Source organism: Manduca sexta, chromosome 11 (assembly GCF_014839805.1).
Source record: "Manduca sexta isolate Smith_Timp_Sample1 chromosome 11, JHU_Msex_v1.0, whole genome shotgun sequence".
Classification (NCBI taxonomy): domain Eukaryota; kingdom Metazoa; phylum Arthropoda; class Insecta; order Lepidoptera; family Sphingidae; genus Manduca; species Manduca sexta.
The window spans coordinates 12,482,924-12,509,498 of NC_051125.1; the positions used below are offsets into that span (position 1 = coordinate 12,482,924).

At 35.9% G+C, this 26,575-nt stretch overlaps 1 protein-coding gene across 1 annotated transcript in view; it reads right to left on the reverse strand.

Annotated features, from left to right (window-relative positions):
* Nucleotides 1–2,102: 2,102 nt before the first annotated feature.
* Nucleotides 2,103–26,575, reverse strand: part of LOC115445871 (acyl-CoA:lysophosphatidylglycerol acyltransferase 1-like) — a 292,070-nt gene continuing 267,597 nt past the window's right edge. Inside the window, exons 5-8 of the mRNA XM_037437404.1 lie at nt 11,738–11,874; nt 10,208–10,344; nt 9,031–9,221; nt 2,103–7,813 (exon numbers count right to left, since the gene is read on the reverse strand). Of these exons, the coding sequence (XP_037293301.1) occupies nt 7,577–7,813; nt 9,031–9,221; nt 10,208–10,344; nt 11,738–11,874 (702 nt within the window). The 3' untranslated portion in view covers nt 2,103–7,576. The remainder of the gene's footprint in view (nt 7,814–9,030; nt 9,222–10,207; nt 10,345–11,737; nt 11,875–26,575) is intronic.

Below are 26,575 nucleotides of genomic sequence, written 5' to 3' on the forward strand. Positions count from 1 at the left end.
GTTGTGTTAGTCAGTGAATCAACTAATGGTCCACTGACTCCGAGCCTTATTTAGTCTGTGGAGTCAAGAGTCAACTCTTTTAGACCTGTCCTTCAAACACTACGTAGCTTTTATTGGTGGTAGGATATATTGTATATCCACCCGGATAGTGAACACCGTACACAAGGTTTTAAAACCCGCCATAGTGGCCCACGTAATAGTGATGCGTTCCGGAATTAGCCTATATCCGGTTCCAATAGGCCGGCATAATTGTGTCGACTGCTGAGGGGTAATCATTTCTCGTCAGTCGACATTCTGTTAGACCCCACTCCACTTACCATCAGATACAGTGGGGTTACTTTACCCTACTCATATAAAAAAGTAATGCATTTTAGATAGATAGTAAGAGTTATCTAATTTTTCTTTTGTATTAGCAAAATTTACAATGATGGTATTAACTGAAAATCATCGTTGCAGTTCACGCTATAGCATAAAGCTGGGCATCTATGCACGTTTTTTTAAGTGTTATAAATAATAATAATAATATTATCAGCCCTGTATTATATACTTGCCCACTGCTGAGCACGGGCCTCCTCTACTACTGAGAGGGATTAGGCCTTAGTCCACTAAGCTGTCCTAGTGCGGATTTGTAGACTTCACACACCTTCGAAATTCCTATAGAGAACTTCTCAGGTGTGCAGGTTTCCTCACGATGTTTTCCTTCACCATTAAAGCGAACGATAAATTCACAAAAAATACACACATGATTTTTTAGAAAAGTCAGAGGTGTGTGCCCTTGGGGATTTGAACCTGCGGACATTCGTCTCGGCAGTCCGTTCCACACCCAACTAGGCTATCGCCGCTCATTATTAAGTGTTATAAAACCAAATAAATATTTCTCCCATTCTTACACTTGAGATTTGAACCCAAAAAACCAATAAACACCGAATTAACTCATTACTATATCAACCTGACGATTAATTATCCTCAATAGCACATATACATTCTTTGAAAGTAAAAATAAATTCGTTTTCAATAACATAAATGTTATCTGAATATATCTAAGATATACAGGCCGTCTGTACACTACACGAGATTGCCAGCTCAGAAGAGCAAACATGGGCGCGTGCCGCTGAATCCAGACGCATTATTGTATCGCTTGTTTGGATTTATACCTCAAAAAATTGATTCTCAAGATGGCGGCCTATGGGTTTACGTATATTCTGATTTATGGAGGTATTTTGGTAGAGGTTTTAGGGGAGTATAGATACAAAGTAAAGCATGGTTAAAATGTCCAGGATACAAAAGTGTTAAAGAAGGTATTTTTATTGATAATTGATTTATCATCATTATCAGCCACATAAATTCCGCTGCTGAACATAAAGAGGTATTTTAGTAGAGGTTTTACGCGAGTATACAATATAAAAAGTAAAGAACGATTAACATGTTCTGGATACAAAAGTGTTAAAGAAAAGTATTTTTATTGATAATTGATTGATTATTATAGTTATCAGCCACATAAAGTCCACTGCTGAACATGGGTCTCCCCTAAAAAAAATTCCAGATGGACCTGTCGAAAGCGGACTGCATCGAGACAATTCATAATTTATTGAAGTAGCGCTTTTCTCCAAATATATATTAATAGTAGTTTTAAGATCGAATTATTTATTAATTACATACTTCAGAAAGTGTTATTTAATAAGTAACTATTGTATTTTATTATATACAATCGTTTTAAAAACGGAACTGTTTCCATTAAATCATGTCGTAATAAAAATACACTTGAGTTAATAAAAAATTGAAAATAAGTAAACGCTCAGTTTCTAACCCATAATAACCTAGAGTTTATTTTGGTTCAAGTTGATTCTTATTTAGTAAATAGATTTTATTTACCACTAGCTTTTGCTCGCCGCTTTGCCCGCGGGGCGAAGTTTACCGGGATAAAAGTCCCGCAGATATTGTGCCGGTATAGAAAGCAGCCTTCAACCTCCCAGGGTCTTAAACTATCTCTATACTAAATTTCATAAAAATCCGTTCACTAGATTTTGAGAAAATCGATAACATACAGACAGACAGAAAAGGGGATTTTGTTTTATAATATGTATTGATAGAAAAACAACAAATGAGTGCCACAAACGTGCTTTATTGACAAAAAATGTGGAACATAGTCCGCAAGTATATACACAGCGAGCCAAGCGTCCTGCCTTATTGGGCTCAAACTCGACCGCGGTGAGACCCGTTTGGGACCGAAATAGACTCAAATAAGTACTGGATTACTTCGATATTATAAGTATTGAGTAATACTAACCGTTTATACATTTTTGAGACTATATTCCAACGGCTAGGATCACCCATTTAAGTCTTAAATTACTTATGACTTGCATAGGCTTAACGATAAGCCTCTGTCCCAAAATAGTCTCAAGACGTTCGAGCACGACTCAATCACATCAAGTGACATATACACATCAAACATGAAGTTATAAAGGGCAGGTTGACAATAATTCGGTAATAATTAGGATATATTCCACATGAATCATACATACATTTTCGGATGTTTTTTTTTTTTTATATAAGCTATTGGAAATCAGAGCCGCATTAAATCCGAAAATGATGTTGAAGGATGATTAAATGGCAAATGATTTATAAAGTCAAAAAAATATGCCCAATTAAAAATAATATTTTCCCCTTAATGCATTATTATTATAATTAAATCATTGGCCATGTTCCTAAATCATAATATACTATATTAAATTGAAAATATTTTCAATATTAATTTAATTTTATAAGTAAGGACTCGCACTTTTTTTAATTAACATTGGCATGACCAAAAAAATTGCCTTTATTTTTTTTTTGGATTTTTTATTGCGATAATAATTAAAAACAAAAAAAAATTGACTAATAAAAATCACCATTTATGTTGGATTATATCCATTTTCACAAGACTCATCTGCAATACTGCGTTATCTCACTTAACAGTTTGCTTTATTTATTATTAATGTATCATTGCTTAAAAAATTTCGAAAAAAATGATTTACATTACTTTTTGTCGTAAATGTAAGAGCACTATCATACAAGAGGCATTTTACATTTTTAGATAGATATGTAAGCCGACATAACGATTACGACGAAGCCAACAATCTATACTATATTAATCTTTATTTATTTTTAAGCAACAATACATTTGCCAAAATAAATTTAAGCTTAGGACACATGTTATCTATCGGAAAATTTTGACACCGGGAAAAATTATTATATTTATTCCGGTTGTGCAGTATCATCGAGATATGTTTTTATGACTTGGAATATGGGTATTAGAGGGAAAGGTGACTTTAATATTGGCGACTTGGCTAAATATTTTAAAAATTCATACTTTACAATCTAATCATGGTTTAAAAGATAAAAAAAAAAATGAGTATTGAAATATTTACGTATTGGAATAGTATTTGCTATATAATAACTATATTGTATATCAAAAAATGGTACAAAAAAAAAGAATTATGGACCGTTGTTATTTTTTGCAAAAAAATTAACATTTAATTATAATTGAAAGCTTTTTTTTCGTACAAGTGTAACAAGTTATAATGGTAAGTACAGTGCAATGAAACAGCGTGTAATAAAAAAAAATACGGTGCTTATTATTAAAACCCGTCTTAATTTTTTTAATAGGTGGCTAACAAGCGGTGGAGTCAGCTGATGATAAATGATCCCACCAACCTTAATGAATAAGAGTAAACTTTCCATAATTTGATTTTCAATAATCGAAAACGTTATAACGATCTAGGAATTCTACTTCTCGTAATAAGGATTCTTACGCTTAGGAATCGATTTCAAACCTTTCTAGTTTCACATAACAGCGGCGACCAACGGCCATTGTTAGTATTTATCTTCAATTAGAATACTTCACTTGGTCCAATAGAAAAAGCCAATATAAATCGCCATCGGGCTCTGTTTTGAATCGCTCCAAGTCGCCAATACGGACTAGTCTTACAAATAAACATAACACAAAAGTCATTATAAACACATTACAAAGCATCACAAAAGTTTTGTTACTCGCATTAACTTAAACTTATCAACTAACATTTGACAAACTTAACTCGTTAAAAATAACAACAATTACCGAAAGACAATCACATTTGCCTAAACATTAACCCAAATAAGAAAAAAAATGGCATTTTAGAAATTAAGATACATATGCTTGCTGCTGACATGTTTTGGATAGCGATACTTTAGTTATGATAGCCGTGTATTGGCAGCAATTGTAGCAACATGTTGCTCAACATGCCGACCATAATTCACGGTGACGCACTTTTTAGCACCGTTATGCATTCGGGTGCAAATGACTTGACGCGCCTCTAGTTCATATGACAATTCCGGTCTTTAGCAATATTAGCGTAACGTGTTCCATCTCTTTAATCTTGGCGTTTACATCAATCATTACGAAAATCACCGTCATCATTCCGGAAATATCACGCTCTCCACAATCAATTGTAATTAAAATCACAAAATATAACTAAAAACGACTTCATCACCCACATTGTATGTAAGAGAGTACGAGAATAAGACGTACTTACAGCAATTACCGAATAATGTGACAAATTGATCACTTAATTGTCCGATCCACTCAACTTCGTAATGACCGGTAAGTGTTAATAATGCCCTATTAATCCGAACGGGCGGTATATCATGCGTTTAATCAATTAGGGATCATGACGGATATATTTTAAGTGATAAAATGTAATTAGCCGGTATTAATTCAAGAAAAAAAATCTGGTTTAATAAGGTGTAATTATTCCTTGTTAGACTCCCTAGCTCGTGAGCATTATTGAATTTTACGACCGAATTACACACGACTCGTTTGCCTGATGGTAAATATTGTCGGAATTGGTAGCGAAAAAAAAAGATGATTTAACTTCGCTTTCAGACAAAATTTGAGACCTAGAATCTTCGCAAATAAGTATTCTATTCGGATATCGTATCACGCCATAGTAAACTTGTTTATTTAACATCTTCTCAATATATTGAAACGCCCATTGGTTCCTGGTTTCATACCACAACATCAATACGAACAGTTTCATTTTATACCACAAATACATATTCATACTTTACTTGAATCATATAGATAAATAAAATAAGGGTAAATGCGTCAATATACTGATATTTAACATGACTTAAGTTTGTTATTCGAAACCCTATCATTCACTTGGACTTCTTATATTTCGACAAACATAAATATTTCAATACGCAAGAATAATAGATATAATACTATTTACCTTGTACATCATATTCATGTTCTGAGTTGGAGAAAATATGTAATAGAAAGTGTTATATACTTTATAACAATAAAAATTATTTAATTAAATGATGTACTATTAATTAAAATAACTGTTTAAATAATTAAGCCGCCATGTAACACAACACTGTATACGGGAATATTTGCGAATCAATTCTAAACATAACCTTTATTGCGAATGTTATAAGAAATAATTTCGAACTTAACACTTAAAACCAATAGACAATGCCATGAAATTTTAACGCAAATATACCGTAATATGATACTAATAAAACATCAATCACTTTAATAAGCCTAGGCACTTACGGCAAATAAGTTTTGGCATAGGACTTTTCAAATTCATATAGTTACTTAAATATATTCATGACAGTATGTAAACTCATCGCGTGTGAAAAATAATGAACAATGGGCAGTCAAAGCGATTAGAACATTGATAATTGTTAAAAATGAACACATTTTGTGCATCATTTACGACTCTATAAGCAAATAAAAACGCGTAAGAGATATGTTTTTTAATATTGCGACAAACTTACATATTAATTGTCACTGTTGGAGTTGGTTGGCACGTGAAGCCGGCCTAGCTTCGTTAATGTCAGCTAGTCATTACTATTCCTTAATCTTACTCTGTTGAACAAAACGTGTTCGATTTCCAACGACGAGAACCACCCATACCTCGACACACCTTACATTATTTATACAATAAGTTTTAAATTTTCGACAATTTACACATATTTTATTACATTACCAAACACGTTACAAATGCTAGTTTACATACTGTGTACACTTTGCTTTATACTGTACATTATAATTATAAGCTATTAATAAAGGAACGATTCCCCACATTTTACAACAAAAACGGTGACGCTTAAATCGGCTAAATGTTATTAGTACAGTGACTTAACCTAGCTTAGACATCGAAAAACCTCATGTTCCTTAGTACGAAGTAACGCGTAAAATAAAGCCGGTTTTAAATTATTGTATGTAAGCGCAGAATTTCCGGTTCATTAACCGGAATGAGCAAGGGTCGTTGTCCGGAAATTTAATTATAATTTGAGCCCAGAAGAAATTATTTTTTCGAACAGAAAAAGCGAAATGTGGCTCTGATTTCCCATTAATGAAGTAACATTTGCCCGATAGTGAACTTTCGTTTTTCTATCCGAAAATCAGATTCTTGTTAATAATTGAATCAGTTTAATCATCAGGCATCATAAAGTAACGCGCGCGCACCTCTTCCACAACATTAAAAATTCCGGACACGAATTGACTCGAGAATCCTTCGTATAAAATTCGATTTTTTCAAATTCAAAGTACGAAGCGAGAGAATCTGATTAGATAGAACGTGAAACGTGATAAAAGTGAAGATAAGTAACTCGTCTATTATTGTCACGAGGGATTCGAAATTTGGTACGGCGCAAAGCACGACAACTATGCTAAAGATATTTTCACTTAAATATTGACTTGTTTGTCACAGCACGCTTTGATAAACACGTTTGCAGCATTACAGGGAGTACACGAGAATTTTCCGGTTACCGGAATTTCTAAAGCGGCAAAATACCGGTTGTAAACACGTGTGCTAATCTTAATGCTGCAATATAAGAAAGTGCTATTGGTCGATACAATTATTTTACCGTGCCCAAGGCACAAAAAAATCGAGGGCTCTCTCGATATGTCAAACTCTAACTGAGGTAACCTTACGCAGAAGTACTTACTAAACTAAAAAAAAAAAACTTAAAAAATACAATTCCACAAGTACACAAAAAATTAAAACTAAAAATGTACTTCCGCCCACACACTTCACAAATTACATTAAATCGCTTTTGGACATCAACAATTTTTTATAGAAACCGTTAATGTTTGATCCCTTCAGAAAGTGCTAGATAAAGACTGTTTTCCATCTATGGTACTTAATTATATTTCGTTGTTACCAGTTGGTGTTCAAAAGCAATTCAATTTTCACATTTAATCGTCGAAATATAAAATGTTGCTAAAGTGAAATATCTTTTCAGAGATGTGTTAGATGGTCGCATTATAAATAAGAATTCACGGAGATTCGTAGAGGTAGCCTGGTTGGATGCTAAAACAAATTGATCTTACACAAAAAAAGATAATCTCGCATATTCTATTGCTCCAAATGGCATAGCCCTAAACGATTTGGTGAAAGTTGTGCGAACTTACACAAATCGATTGGTTCCTTACAAACCTAGGGCATCGACTGAAACATCAGTCGCTGTGAACTGACGAACCGTACTGACAGTCCATCATCAGTCGACTGATTATTCTGAAAAGATATCTCACGTACCCAAATTCTTACCAAAAGTAACTCCACAACGCATTGAATATATTATATTGTAGGAAAGTGGACGCTATGAAGAACGAATGAAGGATCAGGTAACGTAGATTGTCCTGTCTCACTTGCCTGACCACGTACGGCCCTGAGCCCTTCGATGGGAACTTGCCCGTCTTGTAGAACTCTTCGAGCATCGCATCCTTTTCTATAAACCTATCGTATAACCATTGGGTCATGCCTTCTGTGTCCGATGGGACCTGTGGAAAGGAGACTAGCGTTAGAACTGGTTTAAAAGTGTTTAAATTATTTTATTATTGTAATAGAACTACTATATCGCGGTTTTTTATATTATAATTTTCTCCCAACGTTTCGAACACTTTGCAACCTTCATGATCACGGGGTTATTTGGGGTGTTGGTGGTCCGAAAAGTCAAAGTTACAGCATCTACCTACATTTTACAATTATGCAAAATGTAAAAGAGTTTTATTTCAATGTCTAACAATCGCGTAAACATAAGAAAGCATTATTTTAAAATTGTAACAAACAGAACGAGACGTGATGCTGATGGTGGGTTAAGTTTTGTAACACCCAGTAGCACTGACTTCGATGACGTGCACATTGGTGCTTGGCTGCCCAAATTTCGCAGGGATGAGCCTATTACCCGCCGTGTCAGTGACTGTTATGGGCATACGAGCTGTCTGTTGAATTATAACTGGTCTCAGTATCTTACTGACAGATTATAAACAGATGACTTGATTTTAGTGCATATCCGCGTTTCTATTAACTAAGATAGATAAGAACACCTTATTCGTAAATTTTTGCTACTTATCGAAGGAATATGATATATGTATGTTATTTAAATTGCTTTACGTAAAATTTAATGTAATAAATGTAATCTAAATTATCATACTTAAAACTATAAAAATATTTTTTAAACATGAGCTCACAACTCAGTGCAACAATAAAACGCTTCGGCGGGTGCACTTAGTTACGAGATATTAAAAAAACAGTAACAGTTAGCATAACTTTTAGTGTCGACTTGAGATAGTAAACTCCAACTTAAATGATAGAAAACTAATCAGACCGTTATAAATATATATTTTGCTGTCCTTATAATAATATCAGCCCTGTATTATATACTTGCCCACTACTGAGCACGGGCCTCCTCTACTACTGAGAGGGATTAGGCCTTAGTCCACCACGCTGGCCTAGTGCGGATTGGTAGACTTCACACACCTTCGAAATTCCTACAGAGAACTTCTCAGATGTGCAGGTTTCCTCACGATGTTTTCCTTCACCGTTAAAGCGAACGATAAATTCACAAAGAATACACACATGATTTTTTAGAGAATTCAGAGGTGTGTGCCCTTGGGAATTGAACCTGCGGACATTCGTCTCGGCAGTCCGTTCCACACCCAACTAGGCTATCGCCACTTTGCTGTCCTTACATCAAGCATTTTTTTTATTTCCTTACCTCGCTACTAGGATAAAGCCTGTAGTGCAAATGCGTGGTGCAAGCCGGTCGGATGCCGCACACCACATCCTGCAGGTGCAGGGGGATCCTGTCAGGGTACGCGATGGTCACATCCAGTATCCACTCGATGCTGTCACCGACCTTGTTGTCGATGATCATTTTAGTCCTGGGACTCTTGTTGAAGTTATCGTCTGGTGGAAATTAAAAAAATATTATATTTTCTTTTATAATACATTTTAGTTTGACAATGGCTTTTCTGAATTGTTGAACTAAATTCCCTTTGCAAGATATTTGTCAAAATGTATCGGTTTGTACGTTATATGCAAATTTTCACATATTATATTATAAATCACTATGTTTATTATGTTTGCATGTTAGTCAATAATAAATATTGAAACCACTGAACTAATTTGGATCAAATCTTGCATTCAGATATACCATATCCTTGGTTAACGTATAGGTAATTTATCTACAAAAGGACAGCGCGAGACTGATATTTCACTCACGCGGAGCTGCTCAACTCCTAATCTTACTATCTTACTAATATGATAAACTTGCAAGTTTGTAAAAATGTTTGGATGTTTAATTGTTTGTTAGAAATAAATACAGAAACAGCTGAACGGATTTGGGCGAAATTGGTACACGGATAGACCATGTCCTGGAATAACACATAGGCTTCTTAGACCAGTTATTTGCTACCGTGGAAAATAATGTTTATTTTTCTTTTTTTTAAATAGATGACTCTGGTATTGTGCAATTTTGGGGAATTTTGTAGTGGAAAAGGCTTATCACCTACTTTATTATATAGCACACACACTCACACACTCATGCCTTTTATTCCCGAAGGGGTAGACACAGACGCAACTAGTGCACCTACTTTCCTCCGTGTGTGTTCCGTTCCAAGATGTGATAGGGACGAATCTTTGGCCATTGCACAAATTCCACACTCCGGGTTGATACATAGTAGAAAAACCCAACATCATTGTGCCCGACCTGGGGATGGAACCCGAGACCTCAGCATTGTCGTACCGTAATACAACTACGCCCGAGGCAGTCATTTATTATATAAGCAGGAAGCAGGATTTCAAACTTAAATACCCTGCTATTATGATCTAATATACAATAATCATACGATCTCTTTTAGCTCAATAACCTACACTACATTTACTACCGTCACCTTTCTTAGCGTTCTCCTTGGAGGTGCTGGCGCCTTCGTCTCTCCTTGGTCCGATCTCCTCCATGATCACCTTCATAGCGCCCGCGCGCGGCAGCGACACATATTCTAACTTGGGCAGATTGTTTTTCTCCGCGAACCTATGGAGTTAAGGAGGAATTTTATATTTTAAATTGACAATGTCTTTATTTTTTTATGAACGCCACACAGCAAAGCGTCAAGTGCTGAAGGTAGGAAAGATATTATATCCGCCCGAATAGCGACCACCGTACACAAATCCTTAAAATCTGCCATAGTAACCCACATAATTGTGCCGCGTTCTGGAATCACCTGAGTATATTATCCGGTTCCAACAGGCCGGCATAATTGTGTCGACTACCGAGGGGTAATCATCTTCGTCAGTCGACATTCTATTGGACCACACTCCACTTACCATCAGCTGCACTGGGGTCACTTTGCCGTGTGCATATTAAAAAATATTGAAAGCCAATAAAAGACGATTGACAAGAGATAAATATATCCCCGGACTTAACGTATTCATACACCTGTTACAGTGCGTTTTTATCTAATATGTTCGAGGTATCGACAACTTTATGAGGATGGATAGCAAGACCGTCTATGTATTATTTTACATGACCTCTTTCTCACCATGAGCCGTAGCGACGACGCTCTTCGGCAATAGAAAATATTAAAATGTATTGGCATTTTTAGCGATAACTCTGTCGCTTAGATATGTCATTCACATACACATTTTAGTTTTCTTTTAGCGTAAACGATTGCAGAAAGGCGTTTTGACGGCAATAGCGACTCTAAAGCTGCTGTACTGTCAAAATAAACTATTACTTGTGGATTTTTTATAGCTCTAAGTGCAGTACATAAAAATAAAATCATTTGATTCGTAATGAACCGACATTCGCATTGTACATTACAAATATAATACAGTTGAAACGTCCTAATGTGTCATTTACGCACAAAAGTAGAAACGTCACGAAAAATAAATCAACTAATTAACAACATAATATTACAGTGTGTAATTCTTGTTACTGTCAGGGGCGGATCAAGTTTATCGCTCGGTGGCCTTAACCCCCTCAAGCGACATCAATCAAGTACGTGCGGAGAGTCGCGCGTTGGACGTGAGCCAACACACGTCCGACATAGAACAAAACTTGCCAAGTATCCGAGTAATTCTCCGAGGATACCATGATAACGTTTGATGTATTAAACTGTTTCGTGCAGGTGCGGAATTGGACGGAGAGTGGGGAGTTCTTATTAGTTTTATAACGACATATGGTTATGCCTTAGGCCTAAAATTAGGCAGACCCAACTAGTGCACCTATATTTTGTAGTTTCTCTACGTATCATGATAGAACAGCGAATCAATAGCCATACGATGTACAATAGTACTTTAAGAATTTTCAAAGATTTTTTATAACTCATAGAAGTTGCCATCGAAGTACGAATTGAAATCCATACCTCGCCTTACAAAGTCGTACCCTGCCGCAAGAACGTACTATGAATGCTTTGTACACTCACCTTTGACTGACCTCCCTTCTCTTATGCAAGAAGCCCCCCTCCGGGAACAGAACCATGAACTGCCTGCCCAACGGCATGTAGAATCGGTGAATGTGCTGTCGGAGCTCTTCCAAGGACTGGTCGCGTTTCGCTTTACCCTGTCGACAAATTATAATCATGTTAATAATTTACTTAGTCAATAATTTGGTTCCTTATTTTCGATTATTGTTCACCAAGCAATTACAAATTATATACGACATTTAATTTTTAATGATATCCCAAGGTATAGACATAGACTAGATTAGGTACGCGAGTTATTTTTTGTTTTTATAAATTTCTTTTCTTAAACCACTGTTTGTAACTGTGAACAACATTATGTAATTTTCCAATAAAACTTATTATTTACGTTCGTATAATGTAATGTTTGATTCTCGCAACAAAAAATAGCTTTTGCTAGGAGCTGCCAAGGTTTTTTTAAAATAACGATATGAGGACTCCGCTTGGCTTATGGTTAGAAGAATTACCAAAAAACAGTAGCAACAACAACTTTGAAAAGCAAAGTATTACATGGTTTTGCACTGCGCTCGTCGCTTCCAAACATAACATGATATATGTCGCATATTGCAAGGTTTTTACGACATAGTATCTTACAAATTGTAATGATAGTGTTCGTGCGATACAACTTGGCGTTTACACAAGCGGAACGATGCGCATGAGTTTCATAACATTTAATTTGTTAAGTTTAATATACATTTGATGGACAAGTAAAATCTTCAAATATCCTTCATCATAAAACCATAATCAAACAAAAACTAACTTCACTCCCTCTAGAAAAAAACATAAACAAACCACAAGAATAAAACTGCCAATATCGTTATTTCCAAACAATTCTTTGTACATAAACAGCGCTCGACCACTCAGCACGGTTGACTGTTAACATATTACCGTATCCACCACTTGGAGAGGGGGGGGGGGGGGTTAACTAATGGATATTATCGCCATTGGCTGACGATGAGAGCGCAGTTTTCGCCCTCGCTCCTGGCTACGGAATACGGATTAGCAACGCAGTAGATTAATTGAAAAAAGAATTTCTATTTCGTATAACATTTGGCGCTATTCGGGAAAGTACAATACGATTATTTAACACGATAAATAGCACGCACGCGCACGTTAAATTTGAGGCAATGAATATCTTTAACAGAATTTTAACCTAACGCCATTCATCTATATATATAAAAATGAATCCCTATTTCCCTTGGTCAAGCCATCACGCGTGAATGGCTGGACCGATTTCACAATTTTTTTTTTGTCAGGAGAGGGTTCTTATGAAAGAAAAAATTCAAAAAATTGGGCAGAAAGTTAGAAAATTTAAGAAAACTTAACGAAAATATTAATTTTATATAACTGTCAATTGTTTGAAATAACTGCCAGCGATTGACAGAATGCGCGCTGCAAATTCATAGTTAAGACGGGACAACGTCTGTCGGGTCCACTAGTAAAATATACAAATAACAAAACCAAACAAACTGGTTTCAAACATTGTAAACTCCACATTTCCCCAGATATTTGATAAGTGTCATATCAAATACGTGTGCACGCCTATCTCAGGTCAAAATGTAATAAATGTTAGATAACTTGCAAAACACACAAAAAACTAGTATTTTCAAAATCCCATTTAAGGATTACATAAAGCGCCGCCAACTTTAGAGGCAACGTTAAGATCTTAGTTTGTGACGCAAGAAAATGTATACAGAAGGACCATTTACCGACCGTCTTAAAAAATTGCGTATCGTAGCCAAGTTGCGTGTGGAACGAACTGCCGAGACGAATGTCTGCAGGTTCAAATCCCAAGGGCTCACCTCTGACTGTTTTAATAATAATAATAATAATATCAGCCCTGTATTATATACTTGCACGGGCCTCCTCTACTACTGAGAGGGATTAGGCCTTAGTCCACTAAGCTGTCCTAGTGCGGATTGGTAGACTTCACACACCTTCGAAATTCCTATAGAGAATTTCTCAGATGTGCAGGTTTCCTCACGATGTTTTCCTTCACCGTTATAGCGAACGATAAATTCACAAAGAATACACACATGATTTTAGAAAAATCAGAGGTGTGTGCCCTTGGGATTTGAACCTGCAGACATTCATCTTTGCAGTCCGTTGTATAATGGAAAAAAAAAATTAAATTCCAACGTGTATAACATATCTATCAAATATACAATAATACTCACACCTTCTTTAGGCACCACCCGCTGTGGTGGTTATGCACGGGTCGCCCTTCCCACGGGTGCGTTGAACCGATCCAAAGCGGGAACGATTCCGCTACGAACGCCGCAATCGGGAACTATCGGCAGGACTTTTGAAAACACTAACGACCGACGGATTGCGTTGCGGTTTTCCATTTGGTTCGATTTTTATTTAATATTTTCCATATGGCATTGGGTTCGACTTTAATGTATCTTGCGGTTTATTTTATGGTATTTTTATAAGGTTTAATAAGATTTGTGAATGTGATTTGCCCGATGTAGAGCCACATTTCAGATTGGTTTGTCTGATCGGCGATGTACTATTAATTTCACTAGTTGTATTCATGTGTTTCTATGCAAAAACTTACCATCAGGCGGCTCTATTTGCGCGGCGTGTCATTACCTATCTTTGGCTTCAAAAGTAAATATAATAAAGAGAAAAAATATTATCATTGGGATAAAAATAATAATAATAAACTGCCCAGAGGGTTCACTGCATGAAATGCTTTACATAAGTGACATACAATTTAATACGATAGCAGAAATCTATGTCGTCCTGTGCCAAATACAAACACAGTTAAATGCACTGTCATTAACAGCTTGTTTATGAAACCTTTCATCGCGTAGTAAACTTCAAGGATAATTTATATTAAATGTTACCGATATTCCTCCGATATTTCCCCGAGTCGACACCAGTGGACCGCGCCAAGTCGTGAACCCACTCACGGCACGGAGCCGAGCGCAATGGGCCGTGCTGCGCTCTCGGAGACGCTCAAACGCGCTGTCATTGTTAATAGCTTGTTTTGTGAACGCTCGGCTGGTGAGCGCTTTTCAGTACAAGATTTTAATTGAGTGTCTGTGGTGCGATATTTCGACGTATAGAATGACAAGTAAAGATTTTTTTTGTATAAAGATAATAGAATCAATGATAGTGCTAACTTGTAAAATATATGAAAAAAAATAGGTTTTAAGGAACAGCTTCTTTTCTTAATATAAATCGTATATGTCTAAATATACCATAAGCACATGCAAGTTCTACAAGGCCGTTGCCACGGGTGAGAAAAGTTTCAAATAACTGCTGAAGAAAGACATCTTACTCATGAATTCTGTCGACGCATGAATTGGTTCGAATGCGTTGTCACTACTGTGTCACGTCGCATCGCCGTCTCTACTGCTTCGACTGGTTCAGTATATTTCATATGAAAAAGTGATTAACATATACACATATTATCCCCGAAAGGGTAGGTCGAGGAGCAACTAGCGTACGCACTGCTCGGCGTGTGCATTCCGTCCCTAGATATAATAGGAGACAACCCTATGGTAATATGGGGCACAAATTTTAGACTCCGGGCTGATAGTGCAGAAAACCCAATATCATTTTACATAACCCGGAATTCAAACCCGCGACCTCACAGCGGTAGTTGTGCCGCGCGCGCAATACAACTACGCCGCCGAGGACTGCCTCGGCGGCGGTTAATCAGATACCATGACTGTCAGACGTTTAATAATCACACACTTCTCTTACGAATCACATCCCTTCCCAAAATATCGGCAACGCAAAATAATTTCTTATGTTTACGCGAATGTTAAATATTAAAATTAAACTATTACTCGGATTTTATGGCGGTTTTAATATTTGAGTTTTCTCCCGACGTTTCGAAGACTTTGCAGCCTTCGTGGTCACTGAGTGGACTGAGGTGTTGGTCATCCGCAAAGTCAAAGTTACAATATATACCTATATTTTACAATTATACAACTTTTTAAATTTTAGCTGTTGGTGGTCCGATCTACGCAGAATGAGCTGACAGTGTCTTGAAGTCTGGCAGCCGGTCTTTTAGGTTCCGATTTAATTAAATGTAGAACTGGATCCCAGACAATGCACTTAAGTTTCTCTTTACACAATTCACACACTTAAATAACCATTTTTAATAACGTTAAAAGCTAAACTGTTCAAGTTTGAAGAAAATATATAGGAGAATATTCAAGTCGCGTTCAATCAAGTGATCTAAGTTCCGTGGACGATAAGAAGAGCCTTATTTGCTCGGATGCTTAGATTATCTTTTAAGTCGGCCTCACGATTTGAGAATTCTTTGTCTTGTTTCCGCTTTGCTTACCATTTACTGCCAAGTATTATTCGACATGTAAAATCGGCCAATGCCCGCTATAAGTCGGCATAACTAAACTTTACATTATGTAGTACTAAACTTGCCAAGTTTATATACAACAGATGCATTTCCGCCCACCGCTTTCTATTATACAGGGTCATTTTGACATTGCGTTACTAAATTAAACCACATCCTCGTCTTCACCTTTGCTGACATTGTGCCAAAAATCATCCATCGATAATAAATTTTTTCACCAAAAATATTGTTTTAGTTTTCTTATTTTTTGATCACATTATAGTTTAATGCGAATATGGCGTTACATATAAGTGTATGTTTTTTTTATACTATTATATATTTTTATGATGGTAAGTGCAATGGGGTCCAATAGAATGTCGACTGATGAAAGATGATTATCCCTCAACAGTTAACACAATTATGCCGGCCTGTTGGAACGGAGTATATACAGGCAGATCCCGGAACGCGACAAATTTAAATGCGCCAATATGGCGAGTTTTAACACCTTGTATACGGTGGTCACTATCCGGACAAATAAAAATATATCCTACCACCATATGCACGTATGGCATTAACACATCAAAGTACAGTCAAAACGGAAACCCACAACAAACCGCCACAAACAAAAACCGTATAACGTTAAAGAAGAACCACATTCCATTGTCAGGAAATCATAGCTGAAAATTGTTTAATTAAAACTTCCCCGCAGGCGGGCGAGTCGCGCGAACTTTAACCGTCATTCGTCCGGTTTATAACTCGATACCGGGTTTTCCGGTGTACCGGCGGGTCCGGTGATCCGGTTTTAATTGTCGTCCCGGCGCGCGGCCGCACTTGAACAAACCTTTGCACAATCGAGTTTCTAACAAGCGCGCATAGGTGGGGTTATGTGTTTAGGGGGCGAACACACCGGCTTCCTTGGAGGGTTAATTTCTGTTACGTGGAAATTCTTAAGATTTATGTACGTGTGCCCAACACCTTAATTGAGAGATAAATTAATTAAGACCGTATCGTAGCGGACGGTCTTTCTGTTTGTCTCACACGAAATCCGCACGAGACAAACATACCTAGTATCACGCCTGTATGCCATAGGGGTAGACAGAGACTATGGATTGCCACTTTGTACGATTCTGGCATACTTCTCTCGCTTCCTCCACCTTCATCAATCTTTTCATGCATTCCCGCCCGCTCAGGGTATTTTTGACCTGGCCTTTACTGAGAATGTCAGATAACTGATATTCGAAGGTTCAGTGCGGTCGACCCCTACCGGCTCTTCCATCTACATTCGCCTTATAAATCATCTTTGTCAGTCTCCTATCACTCATTCTCTCCAAATGCCCAAATGCCAAACGAGACAAATGTTTGTGTACAATGGAGATACTTTGGACCAAAATTATCTCTCTTAATACGAACGACAGACTTGTATCTTGGATTGGACTATATTTATATATGTGTGTACTGCCGTGCTAAGCGCAAAATCGGTATGTCAGGGAAACCTTATTTCGAGATAATCGAAGTTTTGTAAATATAGTTTTGTATGTAAAATTGACATAGAGAAACTCTTAAACTTTTATTTAACAAGTTCTAAATAAGATACCGTTATTTAGTTAAGTTCATTGGATGGGTATTTCTTTAATCTATCTGCCGACAAAAAAATCTAAATTTTTATTTATTTTGAGATACCGATTTTGAGCTTAGCACAGCAGTGTAGCACTTAGCTGACAGATCATTAACGCGTCCCGGGTTCGGTGCCCGATAGGGTGAAACTTGGAAACTAGGCCGTGTCGCGCGAGAATACTTATCGCCCCTGTACTTATACGCGGGGGGTGTAAGAGCCTCTCTGGTAGTGAAAAAAAACCTTATATGCTTACTCATTCGTGTCACGTTTGTCAAGTATTGTAGGATTAAAGAATATAATTAAAAAAGCGGTATATATCCAAAATGACTAATACAAGTTTTAGCTCTTGAAAGGCTGTATACATATTTCTAATGTGTTATACTAGTTTTATCTCGTAGTTCTACTCGCACGAACTTTTTACCTTAATATTTCACTGCTCGTTATCGATAAAAAAAATCAAATAATGCTATAATAATCAAATAATATATGCAAAATTACTCCCCAATACAATGGTTCAACGTACTTACAAACATATAAATATACCAACGTTTATAACAATAGTAACTAAAATAATATACTAATATTGAAATCATTCATACTGTTAACATTACATTATCAATAATGTTTAAGCCGACACATTAGTTAATGTTTGTAATTGCTATATTTGTTAGATTTATAAAATTTGTTGTAAATCATACAGTGACCGTAAGCTAACATATAAGCTGTCGTTGTCTACTTGAGGAGCATATAATTTAGCTAATGTTGTATGTCTTTTTTATCGTATTATTGATGAGCATCGTCTACTGGTAATTTGAAATAATAAAAAAAATAAATAAATAATCTCTATTACATTAACCAACGATATATATTTACTATGTACTAGATTTGGCGTTCCGAACATTCACTGTGTTCAAATGATTTGAACTGATATCCATTCAAACTGACTGGTACGGTCAATATTGACAGCTTGTGGTTGTGTACGGAGCGGCGCTCATGATATAAGAACTCGAGTCTAAGTGTAAACCTGGATTTGAATAAAAAATATTGTCAAATAAGTAAAATTATTTGTTGTTCAAGTGAATATATAGGTTATAATAGTGATGTTTTAATTGCCATTTGAGTTCAGATGTTGAAAAAATAGTTTATATGGCTGTTCGTGTCTATAGAATTATATTCTATAGACACGAAGAATTGTATACGTCAATGACATTAGCAGTTTAATGTAAACGGTCCTTTACCGTCGCCAAAGTGCAGAACACTGTCAGATTGAAGCGGCAGTCGGTGAGCACACAATAGTTATTCGATGTACAGACGCCGCGGTTACATTGTTTAGGGAGTTATTCCGCGCACAAGTTCTGTACAATTGTTTAATTGCATATATTTGTGGAGCTTAACGGCATTGGTTTGGTAGATATAACATAGTATCACGCCTTTACGCTTTGTGGGGGTAGGTAGAGATGTAACTCACCCATAATTAGTCAAATACATCGGGTCCGTGTAAGAGGAGACGATACTGTTGTCATTAACCGGGCACAATTTCAAACTTTGCTTAACCCGGTATTCGAACGCGAGACCTCAGCGCGATCGTACTGTGCACGCAACACAACTACACCACCGACGCAGTAAGTAGATGTGACCGTAGATTATTATAGGCACTCACGGCACAACACGAGTGAAATACCTTCTTTAAAATAAAAATTAACTCTTCAGATTAGATCTGACTGCGTGCTAAATTTCAAAAAGTAAGCTCGGAGTTTCTTCGTCTTCCTACTTCGGTTAGTCATCGCCTATTTACCTAGTGAAAGGCTGATAGATTAGCTAGGTTAAATCCTACGTATCCTCATTCTGTGAGGAACGCGATGTATCCTTAAAATTATTTTGTTAAGAAAGAGGTAATTATATAATTTTTCATGCATTAGCTTAAGTTTTATAGTCTGATTTTAACCAAAATACATGTGAATGGTTTAGGTATAACAAAAAGTAATATACTGTCTATGACCTTTCGACATACCATTATGTAAGCAACTCATTCCGTTTCACGAACAATAAAAATATATCCAAAAATAATCCACACATCTAACAATCAAACTAACTTCGCAGTTCGCACATTAATCTAACACGTCCGGCCAAAAAAACTGTGCACCAACTGGCATTCGTTACGGAAAAAAAAACCTAACAAACGTCCAAGAAGCGCCTAACGAGGGCACGAGCGACTTCTAACTCGTTACCGAGTGATAAGAAAGAACATTCTTGGTGGAACTTAGCACTAATGTACATGGAGACTCTGTTTGTTAGATATAAGTACCTATTATATGTTTAATGCTGTGAAACAATAATAACGGCAAAATGGCTTTAGCGGTCTCATTTTATTTTGAAAATATTCCTTTTTTAGCGTTTGTTTTGATTCTATACCTTATTGTGTTTTAGTTATTAAGTATACATTTGTTACTGAGGGATAATGTAGCTGTCTGTTATGGAAGAATTAAAAAAAATCGTAAATTAAAAGTTAACTTTGCACTGATTTATCGAAACTTACAAAATTAACTTTACTTCATTGTATTATGAACTAGCTGTGTCTACGTATGTGCAAGTCAGTGGCAAATGTTCGGGAGGCACTTTTAGGGGGCTAGCAAAATACGCAAAATAAAATCTTAACAAAATTGAATCTTTCGCATGTATGAATACTTAGGGGGAAAACGCGTGATGCTTATTTTTGTTTTATTGCAATGCTTTTTATGTTGATCTCACCTTGCACCTAGGGGCTGCAAGAAACCACGTGTAACTATTTTTTATTCGGTATTCCATTTTAATGAAACCACCTATATTATGCTCCCAATTATTCTCTATCCAATTGTAAAAACTGCGTCAAAATCCGTTGAGTAATTTCGGAGACGAGCGCTAACAAACAGAAAAGAATTCTAAAAATCGCTGATTTGTCTCGCTCCTGAATTCTCTTATTGAATATTCCACTTACTTTTTATTACTTTTCTTACAATGTACAGACACACTGGTTTATACGTTTTATTATATGTATAAATAGGGGAGATTGTATCGGATAAACAAGATAGATAATTCCAGGAAATAATTTATATTTGCGAATATTTTAAATTCTATCTGTGTTTAGACATGCACAGGTACACAAAAAACATAACACGAAAAATTATAACAAAACCACCTAATTTCACATATAAATACGTGACACAACCTTCTTGTTTAAACAGTAAACATTACGCGCAACCATTAAACGTAAAAATTACAATATTTCCCGTATACATTACGTTGTGCCGCCATTTTATTTTTCACAAAAGAGATAATATCCTACTTAAATGTAAACGCAGGCTTTATACCCTTATATAAATTATGACGTGTTGTCATTCCAGCCCGTCCAAGAGGCATAACCGTAAAATCTGGCGTGAGTTAAGCGACGGATTTGAACCGTGATTGGCCATAACGCGTTGAAACTGGTGAAAATAATATTGTGTCCCTTTTGACGATTTTAAATGTTTGACAATTCGCTGGCTCGCTATGACAAGGTTCTATGGTATATTTGATGTACAAATTTAATTATATATATCACATGATTCTAGGTATTTTTCTGTATAAATTTATAATAATATCGAATTTAAATATAGAGGAGCCGTGAATTATTGTCTTTCAAATTTTTACGAACATGAAATTTTTAAATCTCATTATTGCAACATAAGTCAAAATGTATTATAATCAAAATATATATTTAGTAAAAATGAGCCAGCGAATTAGCTGCTGCCAAATGTACCTTGCTCAAAAATGTCATGTTAACGCCCCGTGACCATAGGGTTGCAAAACCTTTGAAACGTCTGGAGAATTATAACATAAAAAAACGCGATAAAACCCGAAAAAATAATTTTGTATCAATTAATTTACTTAACTCAAGTTTTTATCTTCCATGGAATAGTCAGCCATGTACCTAGCACACCAAAAATTTTTTTGGCTTATTTTTTACTTTTTTATGTAAAGGGAGATGAGCCTATCGAAATATCGGATACAAATTTCAATGTTACCGACTTACTAATGTTTTTTTTAGTGATAGCAAATTTCCTGATTACATAAACAATATCATATCGTTATATTAATAAGTAGTCTTTGTGCCTGAAAAGATCTAGAAAAGTAGGATAAGTTTCATTGCCTAAGGCGTTCTATTTAATAGTAATAGCCCCCGCTCCCTAGCAACCCGCCTTCTCTAAAGAAACAAAATGAACTTAAAATTAACATTCTTTCTAGATTTCCCGTTTTTCATACTTATTATAGGTAATACAATTCAGGCCATTTATCAAAGATACGAAATTATTTTTATATTATCAAATGTGATATTTTTAAAGACGCAAGAAGGATTATAAATATTTAAATATTATTCAATATTGTTAAGTATATTATTATTATGGAGGAGCGAAGTTTTCTGACACAAGTTTTTTTATACTTACTAGAAAGCTTCAACCTCAAAAATATTATATAACTGAGTTTTTGTTACTGAAAAAACTAATTATAATTATTATCATTATTATTATTATAAATGAAATGAAAGTGTATTTTGATTTATATACCTCACTTTAAAAGTATGGTAATTAAATATTGTAAAGGACTATATCTTAGACCATTTTACTTCAAATGGGTCTTTTCTTCTAACGATTGATCTTCGATCTTTAGTCCATGAATAAGTAAATGAAAAGCCTTCCAAATTCATAGTAAGAACTCTAAGATAATAAGAAGTATTCCTTATAATGTTTTCCATTTGTATTAAAACTAAAGGTAATTAACAGACAAAATACACTCAATTTCGTAAAGGTACGGGCCACGGTTTCAAACTAAAAAAATATAACAACCTACATATTACTGTTACGCGTAAGGTTTTTATTTTATTTTATTTATTAGGAAAAATAAACAACTGTATGTTACAAATTAGGTACATAGTATTTTCCATAATGTTTGAGCAAATGCACAATCCACGCCATTTTCCACGGAGTATGTACGAAGTATTATTATTATAGAACTATGCAAGGAGCATACATATTATTTGGTGTTACAATATAAGTAATACGCTTTACAATCATTTTAACATTAATAGTCATCAAGAGTCTTTACATTAATTGTAACAAAATCAAAAAGAGACATTATTTTTATTGAATTGCGCATGATCCTCAATCCAAGTTGAGGAAACAATTAGAAACTAAAAATTAATTATTGAATTATACTTCAAACGATTTTTATTAAATAACCCCATCTAGAATAATAAGGCACTTATCACAAAAACTTTTTAAAAATAATTGTACCATCACGAGAATAAACGATGCTTTTGTCCAGCCGTGTAGCAGTCCGTAAACCGCACCTAATTACCTGGGGCTGGACTTTTTCTATTTTCCCTTTAATTGCACAAGACAGTTGCTATATATTTTTACCTTTTTGTGGAAATATTAAATGGCCTCGTTTTGACCGATTGCGTTTGTAGAGGGACATTTTTCTTATTTGTTTTTGGCCCTTGTCTTCATAAGTTTAAAGACCATTTTAACTTATTATAATATTTTGCATTCACGAATATCAAATGATGTTTATGAAAGCATCACAATTCTGAACTACCCACAACAGTGATCCCACATGGAAATCAAACTGCAATACCTCTGTTTCAGACACTCACCAAACAACAATGCACATTGTCATTAAAAATCCAACTACTATCACGTAAACATAATTCCAACCCATTCCAAACTCGACACAAAAGTCGCGCAGGGTGACATTTTTCAAAAGGTAACCCGATGCAAAAAAGCGATTGCCTTAGTTAACATATCGCTGCTATTTCAACAGAAAACAAAAACTGAGACAGACGTAAATAAACCTAAAAGGGAAGTCGGTAGGGTTTGGGTTGCATGGACGCTACGCCACTGCGACATAACCAATTATAAAGCATTAAAATAAGGGTCAAACCGTAACCAAGAAACCATAACATTCATGCACCATTTAAAAACGTAATCCGAGCATTGGAACCGCAGAGGGGTCCCGATATACCGACGTCGACCGGCCGCTTGTAATGCAAATTGGACGGAATTAAAATTTGTCGACGGTAGCGTCGCGTGTATCAGTAACTATATTTATTATTATTTTTAGGATTATGCAGTTTGAAAACCGCAAGAATTATTTTTAAATTTTTAACCGACTTCAAAAAGAGGAGGTTCTCAATTAGACTGTAGTTTTTTATGTTTGTTAGCTCAAAACTTTTGACTGGGTGAATCGATTTTGATAGCTCTCTTTTTATTCGAAAGCTGATGTCTCCCGCGTGGTCCCATATAAAAGTGCAAGAAATACAAAATTGAATTCGAGTCGAACACTTAAAAACTTGAGTATCGGAAATGAACTATTTTTCATGTTATAATTACGCTAATTGTGTTAATGGCCTTATGAATTATGGTCTATTATTTGAAATAAATATTATTATATTACTCTTCATTTTGAAAAATACTTTTTTTGCATTTTAAATATATATGAAAAATAATACTTAATGCATATAATAATAATAACAGCCCTGTATTATATACTTGCCCACTGCTGAGCACGGGCCTCCTCTACTACTGAGAGGGATTAGGCCTTAGTCCACCACGCTGGCCTAGTGCGGATTGGTAGACTTCACACACCTTCGAAATTCCTATAGAGAACTTCTCAGATGTGCAGGTTTCCTCACGATGTTTTCCTTCACCGTTAAAGCGAACGATAAATTCACAAAGAATACACACATGATTTTTTTAGAAAAGTCAGAGGTGTGTGCCCTTGGGATTTGAACCTGCGGACATTCGTCTCGGCAGTCCGCTCCACACCCAACTAGGCTATCGCCGCTTTTTTTAATGCATATAAAAAGTATATATTATATGATTACTTATTTATTTAAATTATAACCAGACAATTAAGTGACTCGTCCCATTATTGAACATAAAAGTGTCAGAGCGGAAGACGTTCATTTCGTATAATTATTGGTTAATTATAAATCCCTAAGCATCTCTCCTTCCCCGCCCGATTACTAATAATCTACCTTCTAATTGAACAGCATAACGACTAAATTCCCGCTAACTATGTAGAAAAAAGTATCGTTAATTAAAATCTAAATCCCCGGCACACGCTTCTTGTTATGCTAATGCCGGCGCGTGCGCAGCCCGACGCGTGCCTCACAAAGCAACTAATGGAGATGCGTTGCTGGTCGCCAATTACCATCGTAATTAATACATTAAATTGTTAACATCGCGTGAGGATTTAAAATTTAAATTATCCCCCTTTGATGTGTTAATTTGTGTTTATTACGGTTATTTGTTTATTTATGCAAATATTCGTTTAAGTTTTGTAACTTGAATTATCTTACCAATTTCTAATTTCATTTTTATTCCCTTGAGATTTTGTTTGATAAATAAACATACCTTATTACCTAGAAATCTCAAAACAGTTATTATCTCGTACCACCACTCAACAGTTACCACTTACCTACCCTATACATACAGACATGAACTACATAAACCTCTATCAGTCATCGACTATTCGAAAGCTATATCTGTCATCATGGCTCATTCAAACCATGGTGTCACACGATGGAATCCACACGCCGCTCTGTATGTGATCACAGCGTGACGAACACAATGGCCGTGGCACGTGGCGTGAACTGAGGCTTGGTTCCGGTGTCAACATATGGTCTACCTTTGTGGAAAATTAGTAGTTTCGGGGTAAGTGTGCTATACGTTTTGAATGGATGATAATGCAGTGGATCGGTACTGTGCAATTTTATGGGTTTGTTCAATAGGTAAACAATATAAGTCATATTTTATGTTTTTTTTATTTTCTATTGCGTTACTAGGCAAATGAGCTAGGTGTCCGTCTGGTGATAAGTAGCATCCGCCCCCATGGACTTGGAGTTATTGTTAGAGGTATATTGTTTATTCTATCTGTAGTATGATGGGGTCATTTTGATGCTATTGTATTAAGATGGCATAAATTCTTACAAGTCACAAGCAAATGTTTATAGGTGATCATTTACCATCAGAAAAATGAGCTAACTCTGATAAGGAAATTCATAATAAATTTGACTTTATTATGATTATATTCAGTTTCTTCTCTTGATAGCCAGGTTAGCCTAGTTGGTTATGGCACGGGCTGCGGAGACGATTGACCGCAGGTTCAAAACCCAAAAGCACACATCTGTACTTTTTTTTAAATATGTGTGTACTCTTAGTAAATTATAGCTTCATTTAAAGGTGAAGGAAATAATCGTGACGAAACCTACACACCTAAAAAGGTCCCTGTAGGAATTTTGAGGGTGTATAAAGTCTACCGATCCGCGCTAAACCAGCATGGTGAACTAAGGCCTAATCCCTCTAAGTAGTAGAGGAGGTCCATACCCCATCAAAAGCTCCAATGGTGACTTGTTATACAGGAACAGAGATATTGTATCAGCTTGGCCTAACTGCTACCCAGATTCCAAAAAATGGAAAGAAATGAAAGTCTCATACCTAAAATACATCCTAGTGTGACAGTATATTATACAGGGCTGATACCATTTATCAGTTCTTTCTCTATATTTAGCCAGCATTTAAACAACAAACTGTGTAAAAAACAAATCTGCAACATTTTAAAATACACAAAGTGTTCAGTAGCGATGAGTGGTCCAGATAATTTCCTGCGCGCTCCCGGTCCCGTCTCCCCGCGGTACGTACTGGCAAAGTTTCTGCTCATTTCCTAGAGAGAGTGCCCTGCAAAACAGTTTCAAAAGGCACCGAGTTCTTTCACAAACTTTCTTCTGATTTGATGTGGATAACAAGACGGGCGTTTTTTTTTCTTCATGTTGTTGAATGGCGCGTCGGTTTGAGTTGCG